The 24,986-nt window shown below is 43.9% G+C and overlaps 1 protein-coding gene and 1 long non-coding RNA gene across 2 annotated transcripts in view; one reads left to right on the top strand and one right to left on the bottom strand.

Moving 5' to 3' along the window:
• The window catches only part of TTN (titin), a 272,029-nt gene extending 248,467 nt beyond the window's left edge, over nucleotides 1-23,562 (top strand). Inside the window, exons 298-322 of the mRNA XM_053918810.1 lie at nucleotides 27-2,093; nucleotides 2,191-2,493; nucleotides 2,609-2,914; nucleotides 3,009-3,299; nucleotides 3,394-3,690; nucleotides 3,820-4,125; nucleotides 5,116-5,421; nucleotides 5,507-5,788; nucleotides 5,950-6,543; nucleotides 6,669-6,956; nucleotides 7,058-7,357; nucleotides 7,820-8,122; nucleotides 8,710-9,012; nucleotides 9,123-9,707; nucleotides 9,838-10,143; nucleotides 10,261-10,560; nucleotides 11,239-11,814; nucleotides 11,925-12,230; nucleotides 12,741-13,334; nucleotides 13,462-19,259; nucleotides 19,387-19,543; nucleotides 20,212-20,903; nucleotides 21,000-21,153; nucleotides 21,806-22,108; nucleotides 22,251-23,562. Of these exons, the coding sequence (XP_053774785.1) occupies nucleotides 27-2,093; nucleotides 2,191-2,493; nucleotides 2,609-2,914; nucleotides 3,009-3,299; nucleotides 3,394-3,690; nucleotides 3,820-4,125; nucleotides 5,116-5,421; nucleotides 5,507-5,788; nucleotides 5,950-6,543; nucleotides 6,669-6,956; nucleotides 7,058-7,357; nucleotides 7,820-8,122; nucleotides 8,710-9,012; nucleotides 9,123-9,707; nucleotides 9,838-10,143; nucleotides 10,261-10,560; nucleotides 11,239-11,814; nucleotides 11,925-12,230; nucleotides 12,741-13,334; nucleotides 13,462-19,259; nucleotides 19,387-19,543; nucleotides 20,212-20,903; nucleotides 21,000-21,153; nucleotides 21,806-22,108; nucleotides 22,251-22,546 (16,013 nt within the window). The 3' untranslated portion in view covers nucleotides 22,547-23,562. The remainder of the gene's footprint in view (nucleotides 1-26; nucleotides 2,094-2,190; nucleotides 2,494-2,608; nucleotides 2,915-3,008; nucleotides 3,300-3,393; nucleotides 3,691-3,819; nucleotides 4,126-5,115; nucleotides 5,422-5,506; nucleotides 5,789-5,949; nucleotides 6,544-6,668; nucleotides 6,957-7,057; nucleotides 7,358-7,819; nucleotides 8,123-8,709; nucleotides 9,013-9,122; nucleotides 9,708-9,837; nucleotides 10,144-10,260; nucleotides 10,561-11,238; nucleotides 11,815-11,924; nucleotides 12,231-12,740; nucleotides 13,335-13,461; nucleotides 19,260-19,386; nucleotides 19,544-20,211; nucleotides 20,904-20,999; nucleotides 21,154-21,805; nucleotides 22,109-22,250) is intronic.
• LOC128780250 (uncharacterized) lies at nucleotides 1,591-24,986 on the bottom strand. The gene is made up of 3 exons (XR_008426179.2): nucleotides 24,709-24,986; nucleotides 7,260-7,399; nucleotides 1,591-1,871 (listed from the first exon to the last, which is right to left on the bottom strand). It is a non-coding gene; the product is annotated as an uncharacterized lncRNA (long non-coding RNA).

Genomic DNA, 24,986 nt, shown 5'->3' with positions numbered 1-24,986 from the left:
TTTCTTTCTCTGTTCTCATTGTACAGCTATTCCTGATGCTCCTGGCACTCCAGAACCAAGTAACGTAACAGGCAATAGCATTACCATGACATGGGCAAGGCCTGAATCAGATGGTGGCAGTGAAATTCAACATTATATCCTTGAAAGGAGGGAAAAGAAAAGCACACGATGGGTAAAAGTGATCAGCAAACGACCAATCTCGGAGACAAGGTTCAAAGTCACTGGACTGATAGAGGGCAATGAGTATGAATTCCGTGTCATGGCTGAAAATGCTGCAGGAATAGGACCTGCCAGTGGTATCTCAAGACTAATCAAATGTAGAGAGCCAGTCAGCCCCCCAGGTGCTCCCTCTGTGGTCAAAGTGACAGACACGTCAAAGACAACTGTGAGCCTAGAATGGTCTAAGCCAGTGTTTGATGGAGGCATGGAAATAATTGGGTATATTATTGAAATGTGCAAAGCTGACTTAGGAGACTGGCAAAAGGTGAATGCAGAGGCATGTGTGAAAACAAGATATACAGTCACAGATCTACAAGCAGGTGAAGAATACAAATTCCGGGTCAGTGCCATCAATGGTGCTGGAAAAGGAGACAGCTGTGAAGTGACTGGCACAATTAAAGCAGTTGACCGATTAACAGCCCCTGAGTTAGACATCGACGCAAACTTCAAGCAGACTCATGTTGTTAGAGCTGGGGCCAGTATCCGCCTCTTCATTGCCTACCAGGGTAGACCAGCTCCTACAGCTGTGTGGAGCAAACCTGACTCTAACCTTAGCATTCGAGCTGATATCCATGTGACAGACTCCTTCAGCACCCTCACCGTGGAAAACTGCAACAGAAATGATGCAGGGAAATATACCCTTACTGTGGAAAACAGCAGTGGTAGTAAGTCAATCACATTCACTGTCAAGGTGCTAGACACTCCAGGGCCACCTGGCCCGATTACTTTCAAGGATGTGACCCGGGGATCCGTGACATTGATGTGGGATGCCCCTCTCCTCGATGGGGGTGCCCGAATCCTTCACTATGTGGTGGAGAAACGAGAAGCAAGTCGCCGTAGCTGGCAGGTTGTCAGTGAAAAATGCACTCGCCAGATCCTCAAGGTCAATGACCTGGCAGAAGGTGTTCCATACTATTTCCGTGTTTCTGCAGAAAATGAGTATGGTGTTGGTGAACCCTATGAAATGCCAGAACCAATTGTAGCCACAGAACAGCCTGCTCCACCTAAACGGCTTGATATCATTGACACAAGTAAGTCCTCTGCAGTCTTAGCTTGGCTTAAACCTGACCATGATGGAGGCAGCCGGATCACTGGCTACCTGCTCGAAATGAGGCAAAAGGGATCTGACTTCTGGGTTGAAGCTGGTCACACCAAACTGCTGACTTTCACTGTGGAGCAGCTGGTTGAGAACACCGAGTATGAATTCCGTGTGAAGGCCAAGAATGATGCCGGCTACAGTGAACCCAGGGAAGCCTTCTCCTCCGTCATCATCAAGGAGCCTCAGATTGAGCCCACGGCTGACCTCACTGGAATTACCAATCAGCTCATAACTTGCAAAGCAGGAAACACATTTACCATTGATGTGCCAATCAGTGGTCGGCCCACCCCCAAAGTAACATGGAAGCTGGAAGAAATGAGACTTAAGGAGACAGATCGAGTGAGTATCACAACAACCAAAGACAGAACCACCTTGTCTGTAAAAGACAGCATGAGAGGTGACTCTGGAAGATACTTCTTGACCCTGGAAAACACAGCTGGTGTTAAAACATTTACCATCACAGTCGTGGTCATCGGAAGGCCAGGTCCAGTAACTGGCCCGATCGAAGTCTCATCCGTCTCAGCCGAATCATGCGTCCTTTCATGGGGTGAACCTAAAGATGATGGAGGCACCGACATTACTAATTACATCGTTGAAAAGCGTGAGTCAGGCACAACAGCTTGGCAGCTTGTTAATTCCAGCGTCAAGCGCACTCAGATTAAAATCACTCATCTCACAAAATACATGGAGTACTCCTTCCGTGTCAGTTCAGAGAACAGATTTGGCGTCAGCAAGCCTGTAGAGTCAGCACCAGTAATTGCTGAGCATCCATTTGGTAAGAAAAATAAAAATCTTATTCCCAAGCCTCTATCACTATTTCCCCCGAATTTCATAAAATTGTATTCATATTTGATACCTTTGTTTATATTTAGTTCCACCAAGCGCTCCTACCAGACCTGAAGTCTACCAAGTGTCAGCCAACGCCATGTCTATTCGCTGGGAAGAACCCTATCACGACGGTGGCAGTAAGATCATTGGCTACTGGGTTGAGAAGAAAGAACGCAACACCATCCTTTGGGTGAAAGAAAACAAGGTGCCGTGCTTAGAGTGCAACTACAAAGTGACCAGTTTGGTAGAAGGGCTGGAGTATCAGTTCAGAACATATGCACTCAATGCCGCCGGTGTTAGCAAAGCCAGCGAAGCTTCAAGACCTATGATGGCTCAAAACCCAGTTGGTATGTGTCAAAATTTAAGGCTACATTTGTTCATTATTACTATCATCGTTACGATCATTGATGCTAGTAGAATTCAGGGTTGTATTTATTAACTTTATTTTGGCATCCCTTCCAGATGCCCCAGGAAGACCAGAGGTGACAGATGTGACAAGATCAACAGTGTCACTGATTTGGTCTGCCCCGAAATATGATGGAGGCAGCAAGGTCGTGGGCTACATCATAGAGCGTAAGCCAGTCAGTGAAGTTGGAGATGGTCGCTGGCTGAAGTGCAACTATACCATCGTGTCTGACAACTTCTTCACTGTGACCGCTCTCAGTGAGGGAGACACTTACGAATTCCGTGTGTTGGCCAAGAATGCAGCGGGCGTAATTAGCAAAGGATCAGAATCTACAGGCCCCGTTACTTGCCGAGATGAATACGGTAAAAAATACTCAACATTCTCCTTTCAAACTATCACAATTTATGTGAAAATAAACTGTCACCTATTCACTTGCCTCTGTCTCTTCTATTACAGCTCCACCCAAGGCTGAACTGGATGCCAGATTACAGGGCGACCTGGTGACTATCCGAGCAGGCTCTGATCTTGTTCTTGATGCTGCCGTTGGTGGCAAACCTGAACCGAAAATTATCTGGACCAAAGGGGACAAGGAACTAGATCTCTGTGAAAAAATTTCTTTGCAATATACTGGCAAACGAGCAACTGCTGTCATCAAGTTCTGTGACAGAAGCGACAGTGGAAAATACACCCTAACAGTGAAGAATGCTGGGGGGACCAAGGCCGTGTCTGTCCTGGTCAAAGTTCTTGGTAAGCATGTCAAGTGTTCTTTTATTTTTATAGCACTTTCAAGCGTGGGCAGAAGGCAAGATCTTCATCATCACTTATCATTACACCGTTTCAGATTCCCCTGGCCCGTGTGGAAATCTCACCGTCAGCAGAGTGACAGAGGAGAAGTGCACACTAGCCTGGAACCTTCCTCAGGAAGATGGAGGAGCAGCCATAACTCACTACATTGTGGAAAGACGCGAGACTAGCAGGCTCAACTGGGTGATTGTTGAAGGCGAATGCCAGACCCTATCCTATGTAGTTACCAGACTCATCAAGAACAATGAATACATCTTCCGAGTGCGGGCAGTCAACAAATATGGCCCCGGTGTGCCTGCTGAATCACAGGCAATTGTAGCGAGAAATTCATTCAGTGAGTATTAACACTTCTGAACAACTTGGTAGTTGAAATGTAATGGGATCAGGGGGAGAGGAGGGTAGTCATATCAACAGTGACTTGGGGCAATCCTGATTATCCTAATTTTCATAAAAATTTAAACAGCTATTCCGTCACAACCTGGCATACCTGAAGAAGTCGGGGCTGGCAAAGAGCACATCATCATTCAGTGGCTAAAACCTGAATCTGACGGTGGCAATGAGATCAGCAACTACCTAGTGGACAAGCGTGAGAAGAAGAGCTTGCGTTGGACACGTGTCAACAGAGACTACGTGGTGTATGACACCAGGCTAAAGGTGACTGGCCTGATGGAAGGCTATGATTACCAGTTCCGGGTGACCGCGGTGAATGCTGCTGGTAACAGTGAACCCAGCGAAGCTTCCAACTTCATCTCATGCAAAGAACCATCATGTGAGTTCCAAGACTCATACCTAAACTAATGCACGTAAAAACCATATTATAAATAATTTTCTAAAATGCCACTTCCTAGAACTTACGGAATTGTCTAGAAAAGCCTATGCCTACTGGAAGGATTTTCAATATAGCCTAAGTCAGAGAACATGTTAACTACTACTTCCACTGATAAGTTAGCAATAGCTGAAAATGGTTGCTGTATTTTCCAGTCTATGAAAAAAATACAATATCCTACTACCAATATGAAAAGGATATATTTTTTTAAGATTTTTTTTGATATATTTATTGATTATGCTATTACAGTTGTCCCATTTCCGCGCCTTCACTCAGCTCCATCCTGCCCACCCCCTCCCTCCCACCCCCCCCCCCTTATAAGTCGTCCAAGAATGGAGAAAATGCACTATACTGATAATAGCTACTGAAAAGAAAAACAAGACAAAGTCTCTTTTAAGAAGAATCTTAGCAGAGCATAATTTGTAGCACTTTAGTAAGTATCTAACAAAATAATTGTCACAAGAGCTTCAAAAAGCAGTGGCAAATTCCTGTATAGACTTAAAGCCCAAGAACTAAGGAAGAAATCGTTGGGACTGAATAGGGGAAGTAGAAGAAACTGATTCTTGTACTCACTGTCATCTGTAGAGGTGACAAGTGATATTAACCCTGTGAAAGCTGAGCAACTAAAGTCCCTGAGAATGGACACCTTACACAGTGAGCTTAGCTAGAAGGACATAGCATAGCTAGCCTAAGTAGCAGGAAAGAAACATCTATCTTTCCAAAGAAGTATAGTTCTTAAAGTAACAACAACAACAGTGATAACATAGCAGCAGATAGTGCTGTCTTGTAATATCAGAAGAGGCCAGTTACAAAGATTATCCTGGTGGGTGTAGGCAAAGAACAATAACCTTTGTGACTCTTGAAAACCAAAAATACGTTATCTTAAAGTTTTCTTATTTGTTTAATATATGCACCCCCCTTTTGAAATTCCAGATACCCCTGGACCACCTTCTGCTCCGAGAGTTGTAGACACCACCAAGCACAGCATTAGTTTGGCATGGACCAAGCCCATGTACGATGGCGGCACTGACATCATAGGCTATGTTCTTGAGATGCAAGAGAAGGACACTGATCAGTGGTACCGAGTGCACACCAATGCCACAATAAGAAATGCTGAATTCACCGTGACAGACCTTAAAATGGGCCAGAAGTACTCCTTCAGAGTCGCTGCTGTGAATGTGAAGGGTATGAGTGAATACAGCGAGTCAACTGCCGAAATTGAGCCTGTGGAAAGACTAGGTATTTGTCATAATAGCTTTCAGGTGAATTATTTTCTCATCACACCTGTTCATGACCTAATTAAATTGTGTCATTTACTTTCCAGAAATACCAGATCTTGAGCTTGCAGACGATTTAAAGAAGACGGTGACTGTCAGAGCTGGGGCCTCGTTGCGCCTGATGGTGTCTGTGTCTGGAAGACCACCTCCTGTCATAACGTGGAGCAAGAAGGGCATCGACCTCGCAAACCGGGCAATCATTGACACCACCGAGAGCTACTCTTTACTCATCGTGGACAAAGTTAACCGGTACGATGCTGGAAAATACACCATTGAAGCCGAAAATCAATCGGGCAAGAAATCAGCAACAGTCCTTGTTAAAGTATATGGTAAGTATTTGAAAGTTAATGACACCATGAGTAGATTCTTTAACCTATGATTGGTAACCTCTCTAGAGAGGAACTACACTGAATATATTTTCCTTAAAAAAAACAAAACTCTCAATGAATCAGGCAAATATGAAGTATGGCTCTCTCATTCTACTTGCTAGATACTCCTGGTCCCTGTCCTTCGGTGACAGTTAAGGAAGTATCAAGGGACTCTGTGACCATCACCTGGGAAATCCCCACAATCGACGGTGGAGCTCCAGTGAACAACTACATTGTGGAGAAGCGTGAAGCTGCCATGAGAGCATTCAAAACAGTAACTACCAAGTGCAGCAAGACCCTTTACCGGATTTCGGGGCTTATGGAAGGAACCATGTACTATTTCCGAGTGTTGCCGGAAAATATTTATGGCATTGGAGAGCCCTGTGAAACATCTGATGCCGTTCTGGTCTCAGAGGTGCCTTTGGTGCCTACAAAACTGGAAGTGGTCGATGTCACCAAATCAACTGTCACCCTTGCCTGGGAAAAACCACTCTACGATGGTGGGAGCCGACTCACGGGTTATGTCCTTGAGGCCTGCAGAGCTGGCACTGAGAGATGGATGAAGGTTGTCACCTTAAAACCCACAGTCCTAGAGCACACTGTCATTTCCCTCAATGAAGGGGAAGAGTACTTATTCAGAGTAAGGGCACAAAATGAGAAAGGTGTGTCAGAAGCAAGAGAGATCGTCACAGCCGTGACTGTACAAGACCTCAGAGGTATGTACCAAACCTCCAAAAGTTAACAATAATAGTAAAGTAAAATGAAGAAAACATTCAGAATTCATGAAACTGTGTCATCAGAAATAATGCTTAAGAATAAATGCCTGATTTCTCTCCCACAGTGTTGCCAACAATTGATCTCTCTACAATGCCTCAAAGGACCATCCATGTCCCAGCCGGCAGACCCGTAGAGCTGGTGATACCTATTGCTGGTCGTCCACCTCCTGCTGCTTCCTGGTTCTTTGCCGGTGCTAAACTGAAAGAATCAGAGCGCATCACAGTCGAAACACATATGAAAGTAGTGAAATTAACCATCCGCGAAAGCACTATCAGAGATACTGGGGAATATACGCTTGAACTGAAAAATGTAACTGGAACCACTTCAGAGACCATTAAAGTTATCATTCTGGGTAAGGACACGTAACACAGGTGCATGCAAGTTGTTGTTGATGCTCAATCACCCAATTTTGATTTGAAGTTAAAATTAATTGCCTGGCTTTTTCTTTTATAGACAAGCCTGGTCCACCAACTGGGCCTATCAAGATTGACGAAATTGATGCTACTTCAGTTGCCATTTCCTGGGAACCACCTGAATTGGACGGTGGGGCTCCACTGAGTGGTTATGTGGTAGAACAGCGTGACGCCCACCGTCCAGGATGGCTGCCAGTGTCTGAATCAGTGACTAGAACGACATTTAAGTTTACCAGACTCACTGAAGGGAATGAGTATGTGTTCCGTGTGGCTGCAACAAACCGCTTCGGGATTGGCTCTTACTTGCAGTCGGAGGTCATTGAATGTCGCAGCAGCATCAGTAAGTCCTTGGGCCTCTCCTCCATTCTCCACATCTCTGATTCTGAATGTTAACAAGAACAAATGTGTTTTTAATGTACCCTGATGTAAGGAAAAATAGGTCACAAAATTAACCCAGGGTCTTTCTAAGGTTTTTAAGCTTCCTTTTCTTGGAGGTTTTCCACATGGTTAAGTCTTTTTTTTTCTTAATGAAAGAGAGGAGGAGTTAGAGGAAAGGAAGGGAGGGAGGGAAGGACAGACTGGCTATGTTAAAGTGAGAAAAAACAAAGAATGCATGTTTAATAAATGCTCATCAAGTTAAAGAACATGAGGAACAGCAAGGAAAGTACAGAAATGAAAACACTGGAAAAACAGTCACAGGAGTCTTATATACCATTTAAAAGGTAACACACACTAATACAAATGTATGAGTCTTTATTCTCAATTATTCATATTGCCACACTTCACCTCCGTCTTGCTGCAGATATTCCTGGACCTCCAGAAACATTACAGATATTTGATGTCTCCCGTGATGGCATGACACTTACTTGGTACCCACCAGAAGACGATGGTGGCTCCCAAGTTACTGGGTATATTGTGGAGCGCAAAGAAGTGAGAGCAGAAAGATGGGTCCGTGTGAATAAAGTACCAGTGACGATGACACGGTACCGTTCCACTGGCCTTATTGAAGGCTTGGAATATGAACACCGTGTCACAGCCATTAACATGAGAGGGACCGGAAAACCAAGTCGTCCTTCCAAACCCGTCGTTGCCATGGATCCGATTGGTAATGCATTTTGTATAAGTCAAGTTTATTGAGGTATAATTTCATGTTGTAAATTTCACCCTTCTGAAATGTCTACGTCTGTAAGCTTTGAAAGCTGCACTGTTGTACAAACACCACCACCATCAAAATACTGCACATTTCCATCAGCCTAAGAAGTCTGCTTCTATCCCTTCGTCATCGACCCCCTCCCTACTCCAGCCTCAAGGAGCTTCTGGCGAATCACTTTCGCAGTCTTCTCCTGGGCCTACTCCCCACTCTGTAAAATGGGATTCCAGCTAAAGTTTTAGAACAAGTTGATATTTCTGAAAGCACTTTAAAAATTGATGATAACTATATATAGTTATAATAAAGTATAAAAAGTATAGTTATAATAAAGGAATGTAAATAAAGTATATTTAAGACAAAGGAAAAAAACAAGAGCGTTAAATATTTTTAACTTATAAAATGAATGAAATTTTTACAAAACAAAAAATATGCTAATGCTAACCGTCCATGTTCACACAACTCAGGGGATTATTAGGGGACAGTTGATTTTCAATTTTGCAGCAACTCTAACAAGTTTGTTGCTGACTCATTCTTATTCCCAGCTCCTCCAGGAAAGCCACAAAACCCAAGAGTTACTGATACAACTAGGACATCAGTTTCCCTGGCCTGGAGCGCTCCAGAAGACGAAGGAGGATCTAAAGTCACAGGCTACTTGATTGAAATGCAAAAAGTAGATCAAGTTGAATGGACCAAATGTAACACCACCCCCACCAAGATTCGGGAATATACTCTAACACATCTACCTCAGGGCGCTGAGTACAGATTCCGTGTCCTAGCGTGTAACGCCGGTGGACCCGGGGAGCCTGCTGAGGTACCAGGAACAGTCAAAGTCACCGAAATGCTTGGTAAGACATACAGTCATTTTCTTTCTGCTGTAATTGCCTTAAGACTTATTTCCTCCCGGGGGGGGGGGGGAGCAGTTAATTTAATTGTAACCCTACCTTTTTTCCCCCAGAATATCCCGACTATGAACTTGATGAAAGATACCAGGAGGGTATCTTTGTAAGACAAGGTGGAGTCATCAGACTTACCATTCCAATCAAAGGAAAACCATACCCAATATGTAAATGGACCAAAGAAGGCCAAGATATCAGTAAGCGTGCCATGATTGCAACCTCTGAAACCCACACTGAGCTTGTAATCAAAGAAGCGGTCAGGGACGATTCTGGCACTTATGACCTGGTTCTGGAAAATAAATGTGGCAAGAAGGCTGTTTACATCAAGGTCAGGGTGATAGGAAGTCCTAACACTCCAGAAGGGCCACTTGAATATGACGACATACAAGCTCGCTCTGTCAGGGTCAGCTGGAGACCCCCTGCCGACGACGGTGGTGCCGACATCCTAGGTTACATCCTGGAGAGACGAGAAGTGCCTAAAGCCGCCTGGTACACCATTGACTCCAGAGTCCGAGGAACATCCCTGGTGGTAAAAGGCCTCAAAGAAAATGTGGAATACCATTTCCGTGTTTCAGCAGAAAACCAGTTTGGCATAAGCAAACCCTTGAAATCTGAGGAACCAGTCATACCAAAAACACCACTAAGTAAGTGCTCTCCCAACCACGGCATTGCAAAAATTCTTCCAGCCCTCTTTACTTTTGAAGTGAAAGCCATCAGCTCACAAGGTTTGGGGCTGTGCACTAACACATGTGTGTTCTCCACATATATCCTTAGGTCCTCCAGAGCCTCCAAGCAATCCTCCAGAAGTACTTGATGTGACCAAGAGTTCTGTCAGCCTGTCCTGGTCCCGGCCCAAAGACGACGGTGGTTCCCGAGTCACGGGCTACTACATCGAACGCAAGGAGACATCAACAGACAAGTGGGTCCGGCACAACAAGACCCAGATAACAACCACAATGTACACCGTCACGGGGCTGGTTGCTGATGCTGAGTATCAGTTCCGCATCATTGCCCAGAATGATGTTGGCCTAAGTGAGAGCAGCCCAGCTTCGGAACCAGTTATTTGCAAAGATCCATTTGGTAAGGAGAGAATTTCTGAAGGGGTTATAAGTGAAGGGGCAAGCCATCTCTGGTCTTTTCCTTTTATTTCAGCAGTATAGTTGATTCCCTTTTCCATTGGTTTTTAAAATATTTCAGATAAGCCAAGTCAACCTGGAGAACTTGAGATTCTTTCAATATCCAAAGACAGTGTCACTCTGCAGTGGGAGAAACCTGAGTGTGATGGTGGCAAAGACATCCTTGGATACTGGATTGAATACAGACAATCTGGAGACAGTGCCTGGAAGAAGAGCAACAAGGACCGCATCAAGGACAGGCAATTCACAATAGGGGGTTTACTGGAAGCTACTGAATATGAATTCAGGGTTTTCGCTGAGAATGAGGCTGGGCTTAGCAGACCTCGAAGAACTGCTATGTCTGTAAAGACGAAACTAACATGTAAGTAGCTATTAGGTTTCTGGTTATGATTTCCGAACTAAGTAACATGTTACGGCTGATTCTTCCTCTATACAAAGTAGGTCTCCAGAAAGCTTTATCAGTGAGCTAGTGTTTGGAAAGAGTTGCCCACTTTGGCGTACTCACACACAGTGGGTAGTGGACAGGTTCCATTGGAAGCCATCCAAGCCCATAACCTCAGGTGGTGTTAGCTGCACTGCACCAAGAGCATTCCTAGAGCAGCATCTTCCTCATTCGGGGAAGCAATGGGGTTTTTTGCAGTTAGTAATAGGACTTCAAGGGTCAAACAAATGCACCCCACTTCAGTGAACCTAAGTAAGGGCAAAGATACTACAGATTTATAGAGAGAATTCCTATTTCCCTAAAACTCTATGCATTGTTAATGGCTCCCAATCATAAAGAGAAGTCACTCTGCAAAGCAAGGTGCTCACTGAATCCCTGTTTTCCATATAAGCCCAGGAAAATCACTGCAAAAAGTTTTTAAGAATTAGACTCGGAAAAAAAAAAAAAAGAAAAAAGAAAAAGAATTAGACTCAGGTAAATCATGGTCTCTAATAAAGTCTTAGTCAGTAGGATAAACTCATTCCTCATATGCAAAGACAGAGGATTATCAAATCAGTGTAAGAATAATGCATTAATACCATCTTTCACACCCTTCAGCTGGAGAGGCTCCAGGAGTACGCAAAGAAATGAAGGACGTTACCACCAAATTGGGGGAAGCTGCTCAACTCTCCTGCCAGATCGTTGGGAGGCCTCTTCCTGACATTAAGTGGTACCGATTTGGTAAGGAGCTCATACAAAGCCGGAAGTACAAAATGTCTTCAGATGGACGCACGCACACCCTGACAGTAATGACCGAGGAACAAGAAGATGAAGGCGTTTATACATGCATAGCTACTAATGAGGTTGGAGAGGTAGAAACCAGCAGTAAGCTTCTCCTGCAAGCAACACCACAGTTCCATCCCGGTTACCCACTGAAAGAGAAATATTACGGTGCTGTGGGTTCAACACTTCGACTTCATGTCATGTACATCGGTCGCCCAGTACCTGCCATCACTTGGTTCCATGGCCAGAAACTTATGCAAAACACAGAAAACACCTCTATTGAAAACACTGAGCACTACACTCATCTCGTCATGAAGAACGTCCAGCGTAAGACTCATGCTGGGAAGTACAAAGTTCAGCTCAGCAATGTTTTCGGGACCGTTGATGCCATCCTTGATGTGGAAATACAAGGTATTTTATTTTCATTTTCAGTGTTGTTGTTGTTTTTTAAATTTTCAAAGCAAAAAAGATCTTAGGAGACACACTACAGAAACCACTACCATGGTATTTTCCCCCAACAGATAAACCAGACAAGCCCACAGGACCCATTGTGATTGAAGCTCTATTAAAGAACTCAGTCGTGATCAGCTGGAAGCCACCGGCAGACGATGGGGGCTCCTGGATCACCAATTATGTGGTGGAGAAATGCGAGGCCAAGGAAGGGGCTGAATGGCAATTGGTGTCTTCAGCCATCTCGGTGACGACCTGTAGGATTGTGAACCTCACAGAAAATGCTGGCTACTACTTCCGGGTGTCGGCTCAGAACACTTTTGGCATCAGTGAACCTCTAGAGGTGTCCTCAGTGATCATCATTAAAAGTCCATTTGGTGAGTAGAGCCTCTTGCACAACCTCTACAATGTTCACATGGCAAAACTCCTTACATAAAAATATCATACATCAAACTCTTTTCAACAGATATAAATTTTGGAAGGAAAGAGCAAAGATTCAGGTAAAGCACAAGAACCATTTATGTAGCGTCAACTGAATTTGCGCATATCTAAAAGGGCAAATACAGGGATGGCAAAAGTAGGTTTATAGGTGTTTGGAAAAAATACAATTCATAAATAAAAATATAAGAATAAACTCTGTTTTGTGTACTCACAACTGTAAAGCTGCTTTTGCCCACCACTGTATACATCCTATCCCTTCTTCTTTAAAAAAGAACTTTGTGTTTTGATAACTTTTTAGCACAAAATAATCAATTCATTTTTCTGGAATAGCTATTCTTAATAGAACTGTTCATTCATAACACTTTATTTTTCAAAAATAGGCTTTTAATAAAGCTGCCCATTTCACCTCATGACTCAAATCCTTTTTATCTGTTTGTTTTAAATAGAAAAGCCAAGTGCTCCTGGCAAGCCCACTATTACTGCTATTACGAAAGATTCTTGTGTTGTGGCTTGGAAGCCACCTGCCAGTGACGGTGGTGCAAAGGTTAGAAATTACTACCTCGAGAAGCGTGAGAAGAAGCAGAATAAATGGATTGCAGTGACAACAGAAGAAATTCGAGAAACTGTCTTCTCAGTGCAAAACCTTATTGAAGGTCTTGAATATGAGTTCCGTGTGAAGTGTGAAAACCTAGGTGGGGAAAGCGAATGGAGCGAAATATCAGAACCTGTCACTCCCAAATCTGATGTTCCAATTCAAGCACCACACTTCAAAGAGGAACTAAGAAATCTAAATGTCAGATATCAGAGCAATGCTACTTTGGTCTGCAAAGTGACTGGCCATCCAAAACCTGTTGTGAAATGGTACAGACAAGGCAAAGAAATCATTGCAGATGGATTAAAGTACAGGATTCAAGAGTTCAAGGGGGGCTACCATCAGCTCATTATTGCGAGTGTCACCGATGATGATGCCACAGTTTACCAAGTCAGAGCCACGAACCAAGGGGGATCCGTGTCTGGCACTGCCTCCTTGGAAGTGGAAGGTAAAAACAAATTAGTAAACATAAGTTTGATGCTAAATGACGCATTTTTGATTGGAAGGGGGCTGTTGCACTTACATAGTATTAGGTATTGCTAAATTATATTCTTTTTCCTTTCGTTCTGATACAGTTCCAGCTAAGATACACTTGCCTAAAACTCTCGAAGGCATGGGAGCTGTCCATGCTCTCCGAGGTGAGGTGGTCAGCATCAAGATCCCTTTCAGTGGCAAACCAGATCCCGTGATCACCTGGCAGAAAGGACAAGATCTCATCGACAACAATGGCCATTACCAAGTTATCGTCACAAGATCTTTCACATCACTGGTTTTCTCCAACGGAGTGGAGAGAAAAGATGCTGGTTTCTATGTGGTCTGTGCTAAAAACAGGTTTGGAATTGACCAGAAGACAGTTGAACTGGATGTGGCTGATGTTCCTGACCCACCCAGAGGAGTCAAAGTTAGTGACGTCTCACGAGATTCTGTCAACTTAACCTGGACTGAGCCAGCTTCCGATGGTGGCAGCAAAATCACCAACTACATTATTGAAAAATGTGCCACTACTGCAGAAAGATGGCTCCGTGTAGGGCAGGCCCGAGAGACACGTTACACTGTGATCAACTTATTTGGAAAAACAAGTTACCAGTTCCGTGTAATCGCGGAAAATAAATTTGGCCTGAGCAAGCCTTCTGAGCCTACAGAACCAACCATAACCAAAGAAGATAAGACCAGAGTCATGAACTATGACGAAGAAGTAGATGAAACCATGGAAGTTTCCATGACGAAAGCTTCTCACTCTTCAACCAAAGAACTCTATGAGAAATACATGATTGCTGAAGATCTTGGGCGTGGTCAGTTTGGAATTGTCCACCGTTGTGTTGAAACATCCTCAAAAAAGACATACATGGCTAAATTTGTTAAAGTCAAAGGGACTGATCAGGTTTTGGTAAAGAAGGAAATTTCCATTCTAAATATCGCTAGGCACAGAAACATCTTATACCTCCATGAATCATTTGAGAGCATGGAGGAGTTAGTTATGATCTTCGAGTTCATATCAGGACTTGACATATTTGAACGCATTAACACAAGTGCTTTTGAACTTAATGAAAGAGAAATTGTAAGTTATGTTCGCCAGGTCTGTGAAGCTCTTGAGTTCCTACACAGTCAAAACATTGGACATTTTGACATAAGACCAGAAAATATCATTTACCAAACAAGAAGGAGCTCCACCATTAAAATCATAGAATTTGGTCAAGCCCGTCAGCTGACACCAGGGGACAACTTTAGGCTTCTGTTCACTGCCCCTGAATACTATGCACCTGAAGTCCACCAGCATGATGTCGTCAGCTCAGCCACAGACATGTGGTCACTTGGAACACTGGTGTATGTGCTGTTGAGTGGTATCAATCCATTCCTGGCTGAAACCAACCAACAGATAATTGAGAACATCATGAATGCTGAGTATACTTTTGATGAGGAGGCATTCAAAGACATCAGCCTGGAAGCCATGGATTTTGTTGACCGGCTGTTAGTGAAAGACAGAAAATCTCGCATGACAGCATCTGAAGCACTCCAGCACCCATGGCTAAAGCAGAAGACAGAAAGAATCAGGACTAAAGTTATCAGAACATTAAAACACCGGCGTTACTACCACACTCTGATCAAGAAAGACCTCAACATGGTTGTGTCAGCAGCCCGGATCTCCTGTGGCGGTGCAATTCGGTCTCAGAGGGGAGTCAGTGTCGCTAAAGTTAAAGTAGCATCCATTGAAATTGGCCCAATCTCTGGGCAGATAATGCATGCAGTTGGCGAAGAAGGAGGATATGTCAAATATGTCTGCAAAATTGAAAATTATGACCAGTCTACCCAAGTGACCTGGTACTTTGGTGTCAGACAGCTGGAGAACAGTGAGAAGTATGAAATCACCTATGAAGATGGAGTGGCCACCATGTATGTCAAAGACATTACCAAATTCGATGACGGTACCTACAGATGCAAAGTAGTCAATGACTACGGCGAGGACAGTTCTTATGCAGAGCTATTTGTTAAAGGCGTGAGAGAAGTTTATGACTATTACTTCCGTAGAACCATGAAGAAAATTAAGCGCAGAACAGATACCATGAGACTCCTGGAAAGGCCACCTGAGTTCACCCTGCCTCTCTATAACAGGACAGCTTATGTGGGTGAAAATGTCCGGTTTGGAGTGACTATAACTGTCCACCCAGAGCCTCGTGTCACATGGTATAAATCAGGTCAGAAAATCAAACCAGGTGATGACGACAAGAAGTACACATTTGAGTCTGACAAGGGCCTTTACCAATTAACCATAAACAGTGTAACAACAGATGATGATGCCGAATACACCGTGGTGGCAAGGAACAAATACGGTGAAGACAGCTGCAAAGCCAAGCTGACGGTAACCCCACACCCACCTCCAACAGACACAACCTTAAGGCCCATGTTCAAACGGCTCCTGGCAAATGCAGAATGCCAAGAAGGCCAAAGTGTCTGCTTTGAGATCAGAGTTTCTGGCATCCCCCCACCGACATTAAAGTGGGAGAAAGATGGTCAGCCACTGTCCCTCGGGCCTAACATTGAAATTATCCATGAAGGCTTGGATTATTATGCTTTGCACATCCGGGATACTTTGCCCGAAGACACTGGTTACTATAGGGTCACAGCCACAAACACAGCTGGATCCACCAGCTGCCAGGCTCACCTCCAAGTGGAGCGCTTGAGGTACGTCAAACAAGAATTCAAGAGCAAAGAGGAGCGTGAACGACACGTACAAAAGCAAATTGAGAAGACACTAAGAATGGCTGAAATTCTTTCTGGAACAGAAACTGTGCCACTGACACAGGTAGCCCAGGAGGCTCTGAGAGAAGCTGCCATCCTTTACAAACCAGCTGTGAGCACCAAGACCGTAAAGGGGGAGTTCCGACTTGAGACCGAAGAAAAGAAGGAGGAGAGAAAACTCCGTATGCCCTATGAAGTACCAGAGCCACGCAAGCACAAACAGACCGTCATAGAAGAAGACCAACACATTAAGCAGTTTGTGCCTATGTCTGACATGAAATGGTACAAAAAGATACGTGATCAATATGAAATGCCTGGGAAAATTGACCGAGTGGCACAGAAAAGACCCAAGCGCATCCGCCTTTCAAGATGGGAACAGTTCTACGTGACGCCTCTGCCACGCTTCACAGATCAATACAGACCTAGATGGCGTATTCCCAAACTGACCCAAGATGATCTTGAAATGGTGAGACCAGCCCACCGGCGTACACCTTCTCCTGATTATGCTTTCTACTACCGACCTAGAAGGCGTTCTCTTGGTGACATCTCAGATGAAGAACTACTCCTTCCCATTGATGACTACTTGGCCATGAAAAGAACGGAGGAAGAGAGACTGCGTCTTGAAGAAGAGCTTGAGTTAGGCTTTTCAGCTTCACCCCCAAGCCGAAGCCCTCCACGTTTTGAGCTTTCTAGTCTGCGTTACTCTTCACCACAAGCTCATGTCAAGGTGGATGAAACAAGAAAAGACTTCAGGTACTCAATATATCACATCCCAACAAAGGCCGAGACCAGTACAAGTTATGCAGAGCTGCGGGAACGGCACGCCCAGGCCTCATACAGGCAGCCCAAACAACGGCAAAGGATCATGGCTGAGAAAGAAGACGAAGAGTTGCTTCGGCCGGTCGCAACCACCCAGCGTCTCTCAGAATACAAAAGCGAGCTTGACCACATGTCAAAGGAACAAAAGTCTAGAAAGAAATCAAGACGACAGAAACAAGTGACAGAAATAACAGAAATTGAGGAAGAATACGAAATCACTAAACGTGCTCAAAGAGAGTCATCCTCATCTGTGTCCAGACTACTGAGGCGACGGCGCTCCCTGTCCCCAACTTACATTGAACTAATGAGGCCGGTGTCTGAGCTGATCCGCTCACGCCCACCGCCGGCTGAGGAGTATGAAGATGACACAGAAAGAAGGTCTCCCACTCCAGAGAGAACTCGCCCACGTTCCCCGAGCCCCGTGTCTAGTGAGAGATCACTCTCAAGATTTGAGAGATCGGCAAGATTTGATATCTTTTCCAGGTATGAGTCCATGAAAGCTGCTTTAAAGACTCAGAAGACATCAGAAAGGAAGTATGAAGTTTTGAGCCAGCAGCCTTTTACACTGGACCATGCCCCACGAATCACACTGAGAATGCGCTCCCACAGGGTACCATGTGGCCATAATACACAGTTTATCTTAAATGTTCAGTCTAAGCCAACTGCCGAGGTTAAATGGTACCACAATGGTGTAGAACTCCAAGAGAGCAGTAAGATTCGTTACACCAACACGAGTGGGGTCCTGACCCTGGAAATTCTGGACTGCCACATCGAAGACAGCGGAACATACCGTGCTGTGTGCACCAACTACAAAGGGGAGGCTTCCGACTACGCGACCTTGGATGTAACAGGAGGGGATTACACCACCTACGCTTCTCGCCGCAGAGACGAGGAAGTCCCCCGATCTGTCTTCCCTGAGCTGACAAGAACAGAGGCATACGCAGTTTCATCGTTCAAGAAAACATCTGAGTTGGAAGCTTCTTCTTCAGTCAGGGAAGTGAAATCCCAGATGACAGAGACAAGGGAAAGTCTCTCATCATATGAACATCACGCATCTGCAGAAATGAGAAGGGCTGCCATAGAAGAAAAGTCTCTGGAAGAAAAATCCACACACAGAAAGATCAAGTCCACCTTGGCAGCAAGGATTCTAACCAAGCCAAGGTCCATAACTGTCTCTGAAGGAGAGTCTGCCAGGTTTTCCTGTGACACAGATGGTGAGCCAGTACCAACTGTGACCTGGCTGCGTGGAGGACAAGTGATCAGTGCTTCCACCCGCCACCAAGTGACAACCACAACCTACAAATCGACCTTTGAGATCTCTTCAGTCCAGGCTTCCGATGAGGGCAACTACAGCGTGGTGGTAGAAAACAGTGAAGGGAGGCAAGAAGCACAGTTTACTCTGACTGTTCAAAAGTCCAGGGTTACTGAAAAGGCGGTGACATCACCACCAACGGTCAAATCCCCAGAGCCTCGGGTGAAATCCCCAGAAGCAGTTAAGTCTCCAAAACGAGTGAAATCCCCAGAACTGGTGACTTCTCACCCAAAAGCAGTATCACCCACAGAGACAAAACCCACAGCAACAGAGAAAGTTGGGCAGCTACCTGTCTCTGGCCCACCCAAGATAACTCAGTCCCTGAAAGCAGAAGCTGCCAAAGACATGGCAAAGCTGACTTGTGCAGTCGAAAGTAGTGTATTATGTGCAAAAGAGGTCACCTGGTACAAAGATGGCAAGAAACTGAAGGAAAATGGGCATTTCCAGTTTCATTATTCAGCAGATGGTACCTATGAGCTCAAAATCCATAACCTCACTGACTCCGATTGCGGAGAATACATTTGTGAGATTTCTGGTGAAGGTGGAACTTCCAAAACTAAGTTGCAGTTTATGGGACAGGCCTTTAAGAGCATCCATGAGCAGGTGTCAAGCATATCAGAAACTAAGAAATCAGCTCAGAAAACTGTCGAGTCAACAGAAACCAAGAAAACTGCAGAGTTGATAGAAACCAAGAAATTGGCTCAGAAAACTGCCGAGTCAACAGAAACTAGGAAATCAGCTGAGAAAGCTGCTGAGTCGATAGAAATCAAGAAATCAGCTGAGAAAACTGCTGAGTCAACAGAAACCAAGAAATCAGCTGAGAAAACCGCTGAGTCAGCAGAAACCAAGAAAACTGAAACAAAAGCTCCTGAGCCAACCTCCTCAAAGCCAGTAATTGTTACTGGGCTGCAGGACACAACTGTTTCCTCAGACAGCGTCGCTAAGTTTGCAGTGAAAGCTGCTGGAGAACCCTGGCCGACTGTCATCTGGACAAAGGATGGAAAGGTAGCTAGTTCGTAAATGTCCTTTAATTTTTATCTTCTAAAAAGTTAACCTTTTCCTTCATCCTCATCTCCCAATTAAGTTGAAAATTAAATCACTTTTTGAAACTCACATATCTTGCATTCCACAGGCTATCACACAAGGAGGTAAATATAAACTCTCCGAAGACAAAGGAGGATTCGTCTTAGAAATTCATAAGACTGATACTTCTGACAGCGGGCTGTATACTTGTACAGTAACAAACTCAGCTGGATCTGTGTCCTCCAGCTGCAAACTAACCATAAAAGGTAGGTTGGCTTTGGTTCCTACCAAGAGTTTCCAGAAAACATTTCTACACACTCCCTTACACACCCATACGCACACACGAGAACGTATTAACATGTTTCCAAATTCCAGAATACCAGTTGTACACAACTTAGCACATGCTTTTATATTCACATAAAAATTACTTATGAAGTACTTATTAAGTACGTGGTGTTATATAAAATTCTATAGGGCCAGCCCCTGCTCCCTGGAATATTTAAAGTCAGGTGAATATACAAAATGGTACCTCTTCCTTAAACTGTCACTTTTGCTAAGTTATGGGAGAGCTTTATCAGTTTTCCCAATTAAAATTAGTTTGCTGTCATCTCAATTGACTAAAACATAATTCATTTTTAATTAATCAAAACACACACCTCTCCTAAATTCTTTGACTACTGTTTTTAAGACTTTTTTCCCCTAAGTCATAAGAATCATCTTCAATTTCGTTTAGTTTAAAGAATCATTACCCTGATCTCAAAAGTGAAGCACGGCAGTTTTCCAAGATTGGGACTAAGAAAGAATCAGGTGTTACCTACACTGCATGCAGAAGTCAACGTTTTTTTCCTTTGTATATTGTTCACGTGCAGTCTACAAGAGTATAGGGTGGGGTCTCTTTCCACTTAAGTTTGCCTTACAGAGGTTTCCCTTTTAGCTGTAAAAGACACTGAGACACAGAAAGTATCTACACAAAAGACTTCCGAAATTACATCCCAAAAGAAGGCAGTTGTCCAAGAGGAAATTTCCCAAAAAGCCTTAATTTCTGAAGAAATCAAGAAGTCAGAGGTGAAATCTCAAGAAAAGTTAGCCCTCACGGAGGAAGCTTCGAAGGTTATGATTTCTGAAAAAGTCAAGAAATCAGAAGCAGCCTCCCTGGAAAAATCCATTGTCCATGAAGAAGTCACTAAAGCATCACAGGCGTCAGAAGAAATCAGAACGCAAGCCGAAATTAAAGCCTTTTCTACGCAGATGAGCATAACTGATGGTCAGAAAGTGACTTTAAAAGCCAACATTGCTGGTGCCACTGATGTGAAGTGGGTACTGAACGGAGTCGAGCTCACGAACTCCGAGGAGTACAGATACGGCGTCTCCGGCAGCGACCAGACCCTAACCATCAAGCAGGCGAGTCACAAAGATGAAGGAATCCTCACCTGCATTGGCAAAACCAGTCAAGGAGTCATCAAGTGTCAGTACGACTTGACCTTGAGCGAAGAACTCTCAAATGCCCCAGCCTTCCTCTCACAGCCCAGGTCTCAAAATGTTAACGAAGGACAAAGTGTCCTCTTTTCTTGTGAAATCAGTGGTGAGCCCTCCCCTGACATCGAATGGTTTAAAAACAACCAGCCGGTACGTTTTAATTATAAATGTATTACCAAAGAAAATTTTAAACACTACACCTACTCCTGCAGAGCTCAAAGAAACACTTACTTTACTCCTTTTTAGATTTCAGTTTCTTCAAATGTCAGCGTAAGTCGCTCCAGAAATGTATATTCTCTGGAGATCCGCAGCGCCTCAGTAAGTGACAGCGGGAAATACACGATTAAGGCCAGAAATTTCCGTGGCCAATGTTCAGCTACTGCTTCCTTAACGGTCCTTCGTAAGTACATCTTGCCGTTTTCATTATTTGCTAAGGCCTTTATGTGGGGTTTTTTCGGGGTTTGGTTTTAGTTTTGGCCTTTGTTTTCTGAGCCCAGCAAACTCAGGAGCCTCATTAAATTCCATGGGAAGGAGACACACACCTCCTGTGGAATTCATTCTTCCGATCAGTTTCTTCACAGCTCAACAGAAAAGCATGGATAAGTTAACTTTCTTTCTCATTCTTCCCATCAGCTTCTTTACAGCTCAGCAGAAGCATGGATTAGTTAACTTTCTCATTCTTCCCATCAGCTTCTTCACAGCTCAGCAGAAGCATGGATTAGTTACTTTCAAAGCAAAGTTACCAACTGCCCTGTTACATTTATTTTCAGAATGCACAATATATAAATTATCTTCTATATGCCTAATCGTTTTTCTCCTAGTGATTCTAGTACCTGCATGTCATGTGATGATAGAAACATAAGGATTCATTTCTTGGAGACATTGAGCTAGCTCTTGACAAATGTATTTATCGATGTATCTGCTTATGCTTCCACGGCAAATGGGGTTGCGTTTCTGTGTGTGTTTAAGTTTGCCATTTCTGTAAGTCACTGTCGGATGTCACACATTAACCGGATGTCATTGATGTTCACTGTATCTGCTATGCTCCACAGCTCTAGTTGAAGAACCTCCCAGAGAGGTAGTATTGAGGACAAGTGGCGACACGAGCTTGCAAGGAAGCTTCTCGTCTCAGTCAGTCCAAATGTCTGCGTCTAAGCAGGAGGCGTCCTTCAGCAGTTTCAGCAGCAGCAGCGCTAGCAGCATGACTGAGATGAAATTTGCAAGCATGTCCGCCCAAAGCATGTCCTCCATGCAAGAGTCTTTTGTAGCAATGAGTTCCAGCAGTTTTATGGGAAAATCTAGTATGACACAACTGGAAAGCTCAACTAGTAGAATGCTTAAAGCAGGCGTAAGAGGTGAGCAATAAAACCACTGGTAGCGGTAGACAAGCCTAGTAGCGTGGGCTGGTTCTTTGATTCATACATTTCAGTAGAAAGCAAATCACTATTGTTTTTCACGATCCTAAAACTTTTTTGTTGCCGTTGTTGTTCCCTAAAGGAATTCCACCTAAAATTGAAGCTCTTCCCTCTGACGTCAGCATCGATGAGGGCAAAGTTTTAACAGTAGCCTGTGCCTTTACCGGTGAGCCTACCCCGGAAATAACATGGTCGTATGGTGGAAGAAAAATCCAAAGTGAAGAACGGGGGAGATTCCATATTGAAAACACAGAGGACCTGACGACTCTGATCATCACGGACGTACAGAAACAGGATGGTGGACTTTACACCCTGAGCTTAGGGAATGAATTTGGATCTGACACTGCTACTGTGAATATAAATATTCGCTCCATTTAAGAGGGCCTGCGCTCTCATACTCACTCCTTCTTAACCTTTCACAAATGATTCACATGGACTAATCTTTCTGATCTGTAAATATTAAGAAAAAAAGTAGTTTTATATCAACTTCAATGAGTCAAAGTTCAAAATATGCATTTCAATCTTTTCTAATTGTTGACCTAAGAATATTATACATTTTCTAGTGACATGTACATACTGTATATAGCCGGATTCACGGTTATAAAGCTTTGTACCTTTATTTTATGACATTTTACAATGTAACTTTGGAAACTAACTGTTGGTAGGAGAAAGTTTCTCACGGGACGAATACCCTGCTCAACACTTAACCAATCTTTGTGCCTCAACATAACGTTGATGTCTAAGTTTGCCTCAGCGGGTTGAGAAATTCCCCGCTGAAGACGTCCTAGCCACCTAAGAGATCGTGCTGTGCACATGAGCTGACTGTGCACCATACCTGCTGAATCAGGAATGTAAGGCGCTGGTGATGTTTGCATCTACCCTCCTGTAAGCAACACTTTAACGTCTTACATGTTCTCTGATGATGTCACACTCAAAATTATCATGACTTCAATGTTACCAGAGCAAAGTGTAACGGCCAACACTTTGTTCGCTCATTTCGCACTGCCTCTGGCCATAGAGAGTGCCTGGGTAGCTTGGAAAAGTAACATCGCCTGGCCATCCCCTCCTTTAACCAAGCTATTCAAGCGTTCCTATGGCGGAGCAGTGCCCACTCTTGGAGGTCACGGGGTGCAGCCAACGCCTTTGTGTGGTAGCTCTAAATTTAAATTACCCTGAGAAACTAGGGCAACTAAGCAATGAGCCGCAGCAAAAAATAACAACAAAGACAAAATCAAGCTGTCGTTTAAACTAAAAGCAACAACATTACTAACTGCCCAACATATGAATTTGATGTAGCTCTCTTCATGCAAGTATAAATTCAATTGTTAGTTATATTTGCTGGACCTCCTTGAGATAGTAACAACAAAATAAAGCAAGCTATCTGCACCTCAAAATGTGTGGTTGGTTGTTTTCTGTGAAATTCTGGGGTTGGGGAGGTACGTGCCATCACAAATCACAGAAAAGATCATAAGATAAAGCAACTCAAGTTCAAAAGAGCCTATGTTTGTAAGTTCATTAAATATTTAAATTATTGTGCTGAATGTATTCAACAATATTTAAAACATAGGTATAATTCTCATGGATAAATTTATCTTCAAAAGTTAATAAAACTCCCCCAAAATAATAGGTAAAATCTTCTAATCTTATCAAAAAAAGTGTTTTATGGAGTCGACTCAACTAAATCTATCAGAGATACTAAACATCTATGATATCTTGTGCTGAACGCCACACAGAACACCGCAAGGATGAGCGAGATGACACAGACCTCGTCCCTCAAGGAGTGTGGTGAAGAGAAAGTGACAACTTCAATTCACGTGTGACTATCGACCCCTGCAGCTCCGAAATGAGATAGAGCAAATAAAGGCCCTCAAATCTAAAAACCTTGTTTTAAATGCTACAGCATCATGCTTTTTAAAACAACTGATCTCTACTTTATAATAAAATACCTAGTGCCAGAAATATCTGTATTTATCCACTTGCCATTGTAAACCTATACAGTTGATTCTTTGCCCAAATTACCTCCTAAATGTAAGTACAATTTACAAATGTAAATACAGTATAATTACTCCTAATCATTAAGTACAAGTGGCCAAAGCTGAAGCAAGTGTACTGCCAATTTTTATTCTCCAAAAGAAGACCTTGGGTCTTCAGTAATTTATTCAGCAAGTACTGTCAAGTCAGATTCCTTAAAAGCAGAACATTTGAGGCATTGCTGTCAGGAGAAAAGGGAGTGAGGGAGGCCGGGCAGAGGAAGAAAGGGAAGCATGAACGCGGTCTCAGGTCTCAGCGAGGGCTTCAGCCTGATCCCACAGAGGGTGGTGGGGTTTCGGGAAGTAAACTCCGAGGTGAGGAAGGGGTGGGGGCGGGGGCTCTGGCCACAGCAATCCGGGCAGACTGGGGCAGCAAACAGACAGTACTCCAGAAGCCGGGTCAGGTACACATAACCTGGAGGAATCCGAGGTACCAACAGCACCCACACTACCCAATCTAACAACTTGAAATGCCTATTCTAACTTTACAATGAGAGAGGCAGGACTTACTTACTGAGTGATTCCTCAGGATGATTCCCAGCATTGGCATGCTAATTTTAAACAAGTCCTGTCCCTGATTGAGATGCAGTCCGTGTTGATGAGAACTTTAAAGCTGAAAGGATTTCGCACTTCCATAGTTGCAATTCCCAGGCTCTGAGATCCAAAGTCGCCCTCGGAGGAAGGGGAGGGGCAATGATCTACCCAGAGGAGGAGGTCGTTGCTATGGGCAAAGCCTGGGGAAGCACAGGGACTGGGAAAGCGGCTCGGTTTGGCCATGTGCACGCAAC

Source organism: Desmodus rotundus, chromosome 2, assembly GCF_022682495.2.
Source record: "Desmodus rotundus isolate HL8 chromosome 2, HLdesRot8A.1, whole genome shotgun sequence".
NCBI classification, from domain to species: Eukaryota; Metazoa; Chordata; class Mammalia; order Chiroptera; family Phyllostomidae; genus Desmodus; species Desmodus rotundus.
The sequence above is the reverse complement of the archived record's forward strand: the minus strand, read 5'-3'. Positions and strand labels throughout refer to the sequence as shown.